The sequence below is a fragment of the Capsicum annuum genome, unplaced genomic scaffold, assembly GCF_002878395.1.
Source record: "Capsicum annuum cultivar UCD-10X-F1 unplaced genomic scaffold, UCD10Xv1.1 ctg75716, whole genome shotgun sequence".
Lineage (NCBI taxonomy): Eukaryota > Viridiplantae > Streptophyta > Magnoliopsida > Solanales > Solanaceae > Capsicum > Capsicum annuum.
The window spans coordinates 1-13,604 of NW_025885942.1; the positions used below are offsets into that span (position 1 = coordinate 1).

General features: G+C 41.1%; 1 protein-coding gene across 1 annotated transcript; it reads left to right on the forward strand.

The window, feature by feature from the left end:
• Positions 1-7,314: 7,314 nt before the first annotated feature.
• On the forward strand, positions 7,315-12,105 carry LOC107845648. The gene has a single exon (XM_016690079.2). The coding sequence runs from the start codon at positions 7,394-7,396 to the stop codon at positions 10,832-10,834; it is 3,441 nt and encodes a 1,146-aa protein (XP_016545565.2). The 5' UTR covers positions 7,315-7,393; the 3' UTR covers positions 10,835-12,105.
• The last annotated feature ends 1,499 nt before the right edge of the window (positions 12,106-13,604 follow it).

Consider the following 13,604-nt stretch of genomic DNA (forward strand, 5'->3'; position numbering starts at 1 on the left):
AACTCCCTAGCGGGGGTCGGACGCGGTGAAAAAGAGGGGTGTGACAGATGGCGACTCTGCTGGGGACATAACTAGAATTCGAGCTTTTATATTGACTTAATCGGCTTTATTTAATTTTGATATTGTATATTGTTGGCCTCAATGTATTCTTTGCCTGCATGTTTATCGCTTTGATATTATTTGAATTGCAATATAAATTGTCTTCTCTCGCACACCCATCTGAGTCCTCTGAGATACTGTATATTCGGAGATGCGGTATACGCTCCCGAGCCTGAGATACCAGAGATGCGGCAACGCTCCTGGGAAGGATTCTGTAGTCACCCATGACTTAGGACGGAAAGGGACCAACAGTGAGGCCGGAAAGCCCTGCTACCGGTAAAGCTGTCCCTTGCCAACTCGAGTGGTCCGCTCGTTTTAATTGACAGTCTAGATACCCGGTTCCACCAGATTAAACCTAACATAACTGGACTCGAACATGGCTATCCCTAATAGACTGCGATCTATTTATATCATGTGTATTTTTGACTTAGTGGGGCTCGACCCTGAGGTCGGGTCCGTCTAGGTCAGGTTTCACCTTTTGGGACTATCATATACATTTTGTGTGCTACTTGTTGCATTATAGGAAACACCATATCGAATGTTGACCGGCTTTTAAGTGAATTAATTAATCTGAAAAAGGGGTTAAATAAAATTTTTTAAGAATTTATTTTTAAAAATAAAAAATAAAAAAAAAATAAATAAAAATATATATATATAAGATTTTACATAGAACCTTTTTTTTTTAGAGATTATGGCGTTCTAACGTTATGGCCTCGTTATGTCTGTTTTTTTTTTGTTTTAAAATCTTTCGCAAGAATATCATAGAGCACATTTTTGTCAAACATTTTAAATAATTTGGTCCACTATGCTATTTTAATAATTTAATCTGTCTGGTTCAAACGTCCTCAAATTATTGTCTCTACTTTAGGATGTTTGAGAAAACTTGGATACTTCCCGTTTTGTCAGTTATTATTTTCTCATGCTCATTTGGAAATCTTATTCCGTGTCATCTTGTCAACCTCTTTCGAAAATTATTTTCGTCCTGCTTCAGGAGGTTTACAATAGAATTCTTATTTGTCATCATTATCCTATAGGGCAATATGAACTCAGTTGGGAGGAGCGACAAGAGGCCGAGGGATGACGAAGTACCCCATTTCATGGTGTTGGATAAAGTTCCAAAGCTATTGAGGACATGGTATGACAATATGACTGACTATGAACAGGGAGAAGTATACAAACACTTGGGATTTTTAAGGAGTCTGTTGAATGTTGAACCACGAAGAGACGTGATAGAATCTTTGGTACAGTTTTGGGATCCTTCAAACAACATATTCCGATTCTCCGACTTTGAGCTTACTCCCACACTGGAGGAAATAGGGGCGTTTATTGGAAAGGGAAAGAACCTTCATCGAGGAGAACCTATGATACCGAAGCATGTCACTTCCGAAAGATTTTTCGAGCTATTGCACATAAAAAAGAAGAACATAGGAGGCTGCCTGGAAAATGGATGGGTTCGTCTAGAATTTTTATACGAACGATATGGTCAAGAAAGGGGATTCGAGTTGTTTAAATCAGAACTTAATAACGGGGGATGCTACCAAACCTGGAAAAAGCACAGTTCTGAAGCATTCATAGTGGCTTTTTTGGGAATCATGGTATTTCCAAAGAGAGGAGGAAAAATCAGCACCAATCTGGCTGCGTTTATTACCGCTTTTGAGAAGAATCCTAAGGTCACCCTCGTGCCCATGATTTTGGCAGACATTTATCGGGCCCTGACGATGTGCAAAAGTGGAGCGGACTATTTTGAAGGATGTAACATTCTACTGCAGTTATGGATGCTCGAGCATATTCGTTACCATCCATTCGTTGTGGATTTTCGAGTCGAGTGGAATGATTATATCAAGGGCCATGAGAAAAGGATGGAGAACCAAAACTTTCCCGAAGGAATAAGAGCTTGGAAGGAGTACTTGGAGGGGTTGACGGCGGACAAAATAGTGTGGAATTATCATTGGTTCCCCTCAAAAGAGGTGATATACATGTCTACTTTCCGACCTTTCATCGTCTTAATGGGTCTCCGAGGTGTTCAGCCCTACGTGCCACTAAGAGTCATGCGACAATTCGGTCGACGTCAGCATATACCGCCAGTCGAGGATATGAAAGAGTTCATGTACGAATTCCTCCCTGACATCCCTCTAAGGAAGACTGAGATACTTAAGATCTGGGGAGGATGTGTAATTTCGGGTTTCGATCATATGGTGGAAGACCGCGACAAGGGCGAGATAGACTATTGGTATCTTCCATGGTTTCGTGACCAGCCTCCTCCTAAAGCTATGCCAGAAAGGTCGGCCAGAGAACCAGTGGATCGAGAAGCGGAGATCGAAGTCAGAATTAAGCAGGCTCGACAAGAGGTAGAAGAGAACTATCAATCTACTCTGCACGTCTTAAATAATGATTTGGAAAGGGCTAGAGAAGAATTGGTTCATCATGACGCAAAATTTGAGGCCAGAATTAGGTCGGTTCGTAAGGAGATTGAGAGAGAGAACCGTGTTGCCATGCATGCCCTACAAGAAGACCTGGATATTGTCGCCGGTGCTATGGAGCAACAATCGAGTGATTTTGAGAAAGAGAAGGCCTCACTGATAAGTACACAGTCGAAGCTTCAGGCTCAGCTAAAAGCTTCCATGGAACGGGAAAGAGAAATAGCAAGACGCTTCACGACTTTTCAGAAGGAAGTCGAAGCTAAGGAAAATCAGTGGATGACCGAACGACAGGTGCTTCACTATCAGATCAATGACCTTCATAAACAACAAGAAGACCTAAAGCATACTGTCCGCACTACACAGCATTGGGTGCAAAACTGCCATGAGAGTATGATCGAGGCGAGGGGAGAAGTACTTCAGCTCAGTGAAACCTTGATTAATGTTTATGCTAAGTATCTTCACCAAGGTGATGAAAATCTGGGACGCCAAGCACGCGCTCTCGCTCCACATCTGCCAAAAGCATTATCCAGGATCTACTCAAGTCTGAGGGAGGATTAAGTTGCGAGACATCTTTGGACGGCATCTTGATGATAATTATTAAAGTCCTTGTTTCCTTAGAATTAGTTTCTTTATAGGTTTTTTAGCATTTCTCTAGTATTCTGAGTCTTTTTCTAGTTTTAAATAATTTTAGTTTCCTTTCATTAAATCTCTGTTTTAAAAAACAGTTGGAAATGCATGGAAAATTTCGCGTTTGTTTCAAGTTCACTCTCCTTATTTCTATATATATATATATTTACCATATCCACGAACTACGTGATGATCTGATTCATGTAAAACATGATACGTAGGCAACCCTCGGCAGGTGCGATCAAATAATTTTTTTCAAATTTCAAGTAATAATTTTAAGATGTTGGCATTAAATAATAATAATAATAATAATAAAAAAAAATTAATTCACCAAAGCCGGGATGAAACAAAAGGGTGTTCCTAAGTCCATTTCAGGAAGGAAATTACTTCGGTGCATGACATTCGAGTTAGTTATGAATACAAATCTCTAAATCCTAACATATTTGTTTCTGTTGCAAAGAGAGAGAGAATAAGGTGGTTGGTTGTGGTCAAGCTGGCCTCTCACCCCTACAACACAAGGTATAAGGGAAAAAGGAAGATGACTCAAAAAGATGGAACAGAATCTGATAATGAAGAAGGTCGAGATCAGTTAGTCCCACGAGAGTTCGCATCTTTGGAGGAGAATAGGTTATTGAAGCAACAGATTGCGGAAATGTATCAGGCCTGGGCAAACGGACAAGCCCCGCCTTCCTCGATTCCAGACCTTTCAGATGTGAATCTTCCCAATTCCACTCAAGCCCAAGTCGATGATCCACTTTATCTGGCTGGATTTGGTCCATACGCTAATGTGTCTAGCGCTGCTGGCACATCCACCATGCGTCCTCCAAATCCATCATTCACGAACAACCCACTTTTCATTCCGGCCGTGACAACTAATATAAATCCTCCATCAATGATACAGAAGCCTATCAATGAACTAAATCATGATCAAGTCTATCCTCCTGAATCGGCATTCAAACCCGTAAATTCATATCGGCCCACTCATCAGCCTGAGTCTCATATCATGATTGAGAAGGCTATTATGAATGAAGAACGAGAAGAGATAGTTAGAAAAGTGAGGAGTCTGGAGCAGAGTATGAGAAACATACAAGGATTGGGAGGACACAAAAGCGTCTCTTTCAAAGACCTGTGTATGTTCCCTAATGTTCATTTGCCGATAGGGTTCAAGACCCCTAAATTCGACAAATATAGTGGTCATGGGGATCCAGTGGCCCACTTAAAAAGGTATTGCAATCAACTCAGAGGAGCAGGAGGGAAAGAGGAGCTGCTTATGGCCTATTTTGGAGAAAGTCTGACGGGAATAGCCTCCGAATGGTTTATCGATCAAGACATCTCCCATTGGCACGTTTGGGATGATATGGCTCAAGATTTTGTGCAACAATTTCAGTACAATCTCGATATTATCCCTGACCGCACTTCTCTCGCTAATATGAAGAAAAAACCATCTGAAAGTTTTCGAGAGTTTGCCATAAAATGGAGAGAACAGGCATCTAGAGTCAAGCCGCCACTGAAGGACCAGGAACTGATCGACATTTTTCTCCAAACTCAAGAGTTCGATTATTTTCATCATTTACTAGCCGCAGTTGGTAAACCTTTCGCCGAAGCAATAAAAATTGGGGAAATGGTGGAGAATGGCATCAAATCAGGAAAAATCATGAGCCAAACCGCCCTCAGGGCCACTACACAAGCCATTCAGAGTGGATCAGGCAGTTTCGGAAATCGGAAGAAGAAGGAGGAAGGATCCATGATGGCATCAGGACCGGGAAATGCCCAAAGGGGACGAAACTCCCCTTACGTTCATGTCCAACAGGGACAACCCAGCCCTCCTCAACATTATTATACGCCTCGACCTGCTGTTCTTAATGCTCAAGCGTATGCCCGACCTCCGCAGCGTCCACAATGGCGGGCACCTGCGCCACAAGGGTTTCGTCCGCGGCAGCCGAATTCACAAGCCCCTCGTAATCCGTATGTTACGGCAGACTACACAAGAGAACAGAGGCCAAAGGAAAACTTCACCCCAATTGGAGAGTCATATACGAGCCTGTTGCGGAAATTAGTCAAATTAGGATGGATTGAACCTGTTTTGCCTTTCAAAGTGGATCAGAATGCAAGTTGGTTTGATCCTAATGTAAGGTGTGAGTACCATTCCAACGTCCAAGGTCACAGTACCGAAAACTGTTGGAGTCTGAAGAGAGCCATTGAGAAGTTAATCGAAAGTAAGGCAATCGTAATACAAAAAGAAGAAGCACCGAATGTCACTGACAATCCACTTCCTAATCACAGTAACACACACATCGTGGGGATGATTTTTAACGATAGAGACTGCAGGCCAACGAGCCGAGCAATGCCAGAAATAGGCGCCTTGAAGGAAAACCAGGGAGAAGCACTGAAGTATATGCCAAGAGAACCACTGATCGTGAAAGGAGCGGTTTCCATTATAAGACCCCGAGATTCAGAAAGGATGGTATTGTATGTTCCTGCAAAGCTAAAGGGAATAGCACAAGATGGGCCAAAACTATATGTTTCGAGTGGTCCCGCAGATTTCGACCAACAGCACAACAACATGAGAAGGACAACAGAACCCATTGTCATAAGACACGCAGCACAGCTTCCAGTGACAAGCTTGAAAACAATCCCATGGAACTACAACAAAACCACGGTGATGTACAAAGGAAAAGAGGTCATGGAAGAAACAAACGAAACAGGGGGTTTGACTCGATCAGGAAGATGCTATGCTCCAGAAGAATTAAGGAGACCAAAACAGTTTAAAGATAGTCAAGGACCAATGAAAACACCTGTCACAAATGAAGAGGCCGAGGAATTTCTGAAGAAAATGAAAACCCAAGACTATTCCATTGTTGATCAATTGAGGAAAACCCCGGCTCAAATATCATTATTATCCCTGCTACTACATTCTAAAGAACATTGTCAGACACTGGTTAAGTTGTTGAATGAAGCATACGTCCCGAGGGAAACTACGGTATGTCAAATAGAAAGGATGGTTCGTAGAATATTCGAAGCAAATAGAATCACTTTCACTGATGATGAGTTACCCACAGAAGGTTCTGGTCACAACAAGGCTTTACATCTGACCATCAAATGCGAAGGATATTACATAAAAGGGGTAATGATCGATGGAGGTTCAGGAGTAGATATTTGTCCTCTCTCTACTTTGCAAAAATTAAAAATCAGCCCAGATAGGATTCGGTCCAATAATGTGTATGTTCGGGCTTTTGATGGTGCAAAACGAGAAACAATTGGTGAGGTAGATCTCGCTTTGGTTATTGGACCAGTTGAGTTTACGATCACCTTTCAAGTAATAGACATGGATACTTCCTACAAACTGCTTTTAGGAAGACCATGGATCCACACGGCCAGAGCCATACCCTCTACTTTGCATCAAGTAGTTAAGTTTGAACGCAATAATCAGGAAATCATTGTACATGGAGAGGATGACCTTTCCATACATCGAGATCCTTCTGTACCCTATATCGAAACAAAAGGGGGTTGTGAACCTTCCATATACCAAGCCTTTGAAATTGTGACAGCTGATCAAGTCGTGGAAGGAACGCCGATTCCAGGACCTCATCTCTCTCCTACTTCAATCATGGTGGCTAGCCAAATGCTACAAAATGGTTACGAACCGGGAAAAGGATTGGGGGTTTCGCTACAAGGAATTATAAATCCCGTGGATCCATGTGGTAGCCGTGACTCCTTTGGCTTAGGCTTTAAGCCTACCGCGACAGATAAAAAATGGGCAAAAGAGCAGAAGAAGAAGGATTGGAAATTGACAAGTCCGGTTCCACACATCAGCCAATCTTTCACGAAAGCTCAAAAAGAAGGAAATCAATACCCATATTCTAACAAGGATGTGGATGAAATATGTCAAGGTCTCAAGGAAATGTTTCATGAAATAAACATGGTTCAGATGGGTGAAGGCCCTAGCCATGCAGATGTGCAGTTCGTCGGGCCAAACATCAAGCTCACTAACTGGGAAGCCACTCCTCTCCCCACAAGGAAGGAGTCTTGGTAGTTTATTTTGTTGTTTTGTTTTTCTTTCTTTTGTATTTGGACTATTCTCAGGGTTGTAGTTCACATAGTTTAGTTGCCCTGCTTTCATGTTAACCCTCCTATCCTTTCCGATTCAACTAAATGAAATTCAAGTTTTCTAGTAAATTTATCTTTTCTTTCCTCTTTTAATTTTATTTTTATCTTATTTCAGTTATGTTAATACTGGCTCTAATAACATGGCATGTACGTGGAGTTCACATTTAGACCCTAAAAAGTTGTCTAATCTCGAATCAGCAAACCAAACGGTAGATGAATACGATGAAGGTGAAGCTGATAAGGAAGTCAAAAAAGGATTGGATCAATTTGAGGATAAGCCCAAACCCAATTTAAATGACACCGAGATAATAAATTTGGGAACTGGTGAGGAGGTTAGAGAAATAAAAATAAGTATTCATGCGGATCAGAATATCAGGAATGATATTGTTCAGATTTTGATCGAGTATAAGGATGTTTTTGCTTGGTCTTATGATGATACGCCGGGTCTAAGCACGGATTTGGTGGTCCACAAACTGCCTACATACCCTGATTTCTCACCGGTCCAGCAAAAGCAAAGAAAGTTTAAAACTGACATGAGCGATAAAATCAAAGAGGAAATCATGAAGCAATTGAACGCGAACGTGGTCAGGGTCGCTCAGTACACCACATGGTTGGCTAATGTGGTGCCTGTACCAAAGAAAGATGGCAAAATCAGAGTTTGTGTTGACTATAGGGATTTGAATAAAGCAAGCCCTAAAGACAATTTCCCACTACCCAATATTCATATCCTTGTTGATAATTGTGCTAAACATGAGATCCAATCTTTCGTGGATTGCTATGCCGGATATCACCAGATCCTGATGGACGAAACGGATGCAGAAAAGACTGCTTTCACCACCCCGTGGGGTACTTATTGCTATAGGGTCATGCCATTTGGTTTAAAGAATGCGGGAGCTACATACATGAGAGCTATGACTACTATTTTTCATGACATGATGCACAAGGAAGTAGAAGTATATGTTGATGATGTCATTATCAAGTCCAAGACACAAGTCGATCATGTATATGACTTGAGGAAATTCTTCGAAAGATTGCGAAAGTATAATCTTAAGCTCAATCCAGCTAAGTGCGCATTTGGCGTTCCATCCGGGAAACTATTGGGTTTCATAATTAGCCGCAGAGGCATTGAATTGGACCCCGCCAAGGTAAAATCTATTCGCGAATTGCCACCTCCGAAGAATAAAACTGAGGTCATGAGTTTTCTTGGAAAGCTGAATTATATAAGCAGATTCATCGCTCAGCTCAGCACTACATGTGAACCGATATTTAAATTGCTAAAAAAGGATGCCGCTATCCAATGGACAGACGAATGTCAAGAATCATTCGATAAGATTAAAGAGTATCTGGCAAATCCTCCTGTGTTGGTCCCACCGGAACCTGGTAGGCCTTTATTTCTATATCTGTCAGTGATGGACAATTCTTTTGGCTGTGTTTTAGGACAGCATGATATCACAGGCAGAAAGGAACAAGCAATCTATTATTTGAGCAAAAAGTTCACGAGTTACGAGGTGAAATATACTCTTTTAGAAAAGACATGTTGCGCCCTAACTTGGATCGCTCAGAAGTTGAAGCACTATCTTTCGTCCTACACAACCTACCTCATATCTCGAATGGATCCTTTAAAGTATATCTTTCAAAAACCTATGCCCACAGGCAGATTGGCGAAGTGGCAGATCTTACTTACAGAATTCGACATTGTGTACGTTACTCGTACCGCGATGAAAGCGCAAGCATTGGCCGATCACTTGGCAGAAAATCCAGTTGACAATGATTATGAGCCTTTGCGAACTTACTTTCCTGATGAAGAGATAAATTCAATTGAGGAAGAAGTTCAAGGTGATATGTATACATGGAAATTATATTTTGATGGGGCAGTCAATGTCAAAGGAGTAGGAATTGGGGCAGTTCTTGTCTCACCAACCGGGCACCATCATCCCGCCACAGCGCGACTTCGTTTCTTTTGTACTAATAACACAGCAGAATATGAAGCTTGCATCATGGGGTTAAATATGACAATAAATCTGGACGTGCACAAGCTAATGGTGTTGGGGGATTCCGAATTACTCATTCGACAAATTCAAGGTGAATGGGAAACGAGAGATATCAAGCTCATTCCATACAAACAGTTCATAGAGGACCTTAGCAAAAGGTTTGAGTCTATCGAGTTTAGACATATTCCCAGATCCCATAATGAGCTGGCTGATGCCCTGGCTACCCTAGCTTCTATGCTCCCGTACCCAGGAAATACGCATTTCGACCCATTAGAGATACAGATACGAGATCAACATGGTTATTGCAATATAATTGACGCAGAACCAGATAATGAACCTTGGTACTATGATATCAAACGCTTCCTAAAGTCAAAAGAATATCCAATACACGCCAAAGCAGATCAAAAAAGAACCATTAGGAGACTTGCTAATGGTTTCTTCTTAAGTGGGGAGATCTTGTACAAACGAACCCCAGACTTGAACTTGTTGAGATGTGTTAATATTCAGGAAGCTGAAAGAATCATGAATGAGGTACATTCGGGGGTGTGCGGTTCGCATATGAACGGCTATGTTTTGGCAAAGAAGATCATGCGGGCAGGATATTATTGGTTAACTATGGAGCGAGATTGCTTTCGCTTTGTTCGCAAGTGTCATCAGTGTCAAATTCATGGTGATTTGATCCACTCGCCACCTTCAGAGCTGCACCCTATGTCTTCTCCTTGGCCATTCGTTGCTTGGGGCATGGATGTAATCGGTCCAATAGAACCAAAAGCTTCTAATGGGCATCGATTCATACTGGTCGCTATCGACTATTTCACTAAATGGGTAGAAGCTGCTACTTTCAAATCAGTCACGAAGAAAAGAGTAGTGGATTTTGTTCATACGAACATCATATGTCGTTTTGGTATACCAAAGTCCATTGTCACAGACAACGCAACCAATCTCAATAGTCATCTCATGAAGGAAGTTTGTGAGCAATTCAAGATCGTGCATCATCATTCTACCCCTTACCGTCCTAAAGCGAATGGAGCCGTTGAAGCAGCAAACAAGAATATTAAAAAAATTCTTAGGAAAATGATCCAAGGATCTCGACGACAGTGGCATGAGAAATTACCGTTTGCTCTTTTAGGATATCGCACAACTATTCGTACATCGACTGGCGCAACTCCTTATTTACTAGTCTATGGGACCGAAGCTGTAATACCCGTAGAAGTCGAAATTCCCTCGCTTCGAATCATTAGTGAAGCCGAAATTGACGATACTGAATGGGTCAAGTCTAGACTAGAACAATTATCATTAATAGATGAAAAGAGGTTGACGGCAGTTTGCTTCGGTCAATTATACCAGAAAAGGATGGCGCGAGCTTACAATAAGAAGGTACGTCCTAGAAAGTTCGAGGCCGGTCAACTTGTGGTAAAATGTATCCTTCCACACCAAGAAGAGGCTAAAGGAAAGTTTGCTCCAAACTGGCAAGGTCCATACATAGTCAGACAAGTATTATCAAATGGGGCTTTGCAACTTACGGATCTGGATGGAAAAATGACAGAAAAAGCTATCAATGCCGATTCAGTCAAAAGATATTATATTTGACACACTTGTGCTTAACATTCTCAAGTTGAGATGACGAAAGGCCATCGTTCTACTAAATGTCATCAATCCCTCGTCAACCCTTCGAGCCCTATTTACCCTTCCTTGCTTACCCTCTTTGGAGCCCGATAAAAAAAAAAAAAAAAAACGTTACCATTGAACTACGTTCGACCTGATTCCTAAATGGATACGTAGGCAGCCCTATCTTGGGGTTCGGTCCAATAAAGAAAAATAAAAATAAAAAAAAAGAGATATACATCCTATTATCACTTCTATATGGCTCTCAAGTTGTAGCCTATCCTAAAAATCCTTTTCCTTTGTCCATCAAAGACCTTCCGATCAATTTTTGAGAATGTCAAGCTTTGTGTGTTGTATATATAGATACCCGACCCCGATAAAAAAAAAAAAAAAAAAAAAAAACCTTATTGGTGAAAACCCTCAGGGGCGCCATAAGACAACGATGAACGAGACAATCGATATCAGAGAGGGCAATTGAGAAAATCCTAGAAGGAATGACTTTAGTTAGACAAAGTTTATCATGATAGAACAAAGATCAAGAAGGACGATTTGATTTGATTGAAAGGTGCAGCCTAATTCGGGATTAGACAGTTTTAAAGGGTCAAATGTCTACTCCAAATTGTATGTCATGCGTTATTAAAGTCGATATACACCCCCAAATAAACTTTACTGGTAAAAATTCTTCCTATTCAAACATAGTTCCTTTATTCCTTCTTTTGATTTTCCTTATTTCATTCTTACACGCTCTGTTTTACGGGTAAGTCCCACACCAAATGCAAAATAAAGAAAAACGCGCAAAGTTGACCACGGCTCCCAGTGAAATTGAGCAGTGATTGTTGGGCGGTCACCACCTTGACAAGGACAGGGGGCCAGTTAAAATAAGTGTTACGAGTGAAACATTTGGAAAGGAAAGAGCGGAATCGTACTGAAACAGACAGAGATACGACAGAATTTGAAAGACAAAGATTCAAGCTCGCCAACCAATTAGTTGAATCAACTGTATCAAGTTGGGGCAGAGATAAGGAAAACCTCCAAGGCCACAAACCAACCACCAATTTTAAAAACTCACAATTCCTTTTTCTTTTCTCCCTCTTTGCTTGAACAGGGGCGAAGCAATCTTGTGAAGTGAGGAAAGTATAGCAAAGTTAAGTTTTCTTCAATTTTCGCTCTTTGCTATACTCCTATAATTTTAAGCCCATACCAATATAATAATAATAAGATCCCTCATATTCAAGACTGGGGCATTTTTTTTTCTAACAAAAAAAAAAATAAAAATAAATAAAATAATAAAAAAAAATAATAATAAAAAAAAAAAAAAAAATCCTAATCTTATTTCGTCTTCATAGGGCGCCATCCCCTAGTTGACATCTATCTCGTCTTCATAGGGCGCCATCCCCTAGTTGACATCTTAATCGTCTTCATAGGGCACTATTCCCTAGTCGACATCTTATTTCGTCTTCATAGGGCGCTATTCCCTAGTCGACATCTTATTTCGTCTTCATAGGGCGCCATCCCCTAGTTGACATCTTATTCGTCTTCATAGGGCACCATCCCCTAGTTGACATCTTACTCGTCGTCATAGGGCACCATCCCCTAGCTGACATCTTATCTCGTCTTCATAGGGCACTATCCCCTAGTTGACATCTTATTTCGTCTTCATAGGGCGCCATCCCCTAGTTGACATCTTATTTCGTCTTCATAGGGCGCCATCCCCTGGTTGACATCTTATCTCATCTTCATAGGGCACTATCCCCTAGTTGACATCTTATTTCGTCTTCATAGGGCACTATCCCCTAATCGACATCTTATTTCATCTTCGTAGGGCGCCATCCCCTAATTGACATTTTAGGAATAAACCTTCCTATGTTCCTTCTTCATGGCTTCACAGGGTATGACAATCCCTAGCCACATTTTTAGGAGCGAAAATGCATTCATTAGGCATAACTTCCTTCGGTCATATTATTAAGAATAGGGTTCTTATTTTATCGCACTCCTAGCCTAAATCTCTATCCATTCGTTTATTTATTTTTAAACTAGATTATAGCTTTTCTAATAACTCACAAAATGTTCCTAGTACAAACTGGGGCAGAAAATTTTGTTTGTTTCGTCTTCTTTGATGGCTCGCAGGTTTTCCGCAAAGCACAGGTCTATCCAAGAACGAAATCTCATCTCCGGTTAAAATATAGAAGAATAGTCAGTTTGAAGATAGTTAGAGCCAGCTTTGCATCCATAGCGGCCCAATATCTCAGGCGACATCTCTTGGCTTCTGATCAGAAGAACAAACATCCAAAGCATTCTATGGACTGTTTCTTTGGTACCCACCAGAAGAAGGTGAGGCAATAACTGAAGATCCAAGAGGAAGATCGGAAGCAAGAAGATCAAGACAAATAGAATAGACAGGATCTTATACTTTTATTTCCAGTTTTACTTTGCGATGTAATAAAAAGAGCCACGAACCGGAAACTCGATGGGACCTCAACTCGACTCTCCAACTCGTCCATTCATTCCACTCTTACACCCATTTGAATTACACGTGACCCGATCTCTTATAACCCGAGATATGTAGGATGCCCAAAGCCAGGGCTCGGTCACACCTTTTTCCTACTTATTTACGAATTACTTTTGAATAAATGGTTGGGCCAAAAATTAGTCCTGTTCACTTCTTTGCTTGGAAATTCTCCATATTTTCAAGCAAAGAAGGGGCATTCTGTAAACACCTAATTTTTGACCAAACCGAATGTTTTACGTTATTTAG

Excerpts from the sequence above, each read along its gene's own strand:
- LOC107845648 (XM_016690079.2), top strand. The coding sequence starts at position 7,394 with ATGGCATGTACGTGGAGTTCACATTTAGACCCTAAAAAGTTGTCTAAT.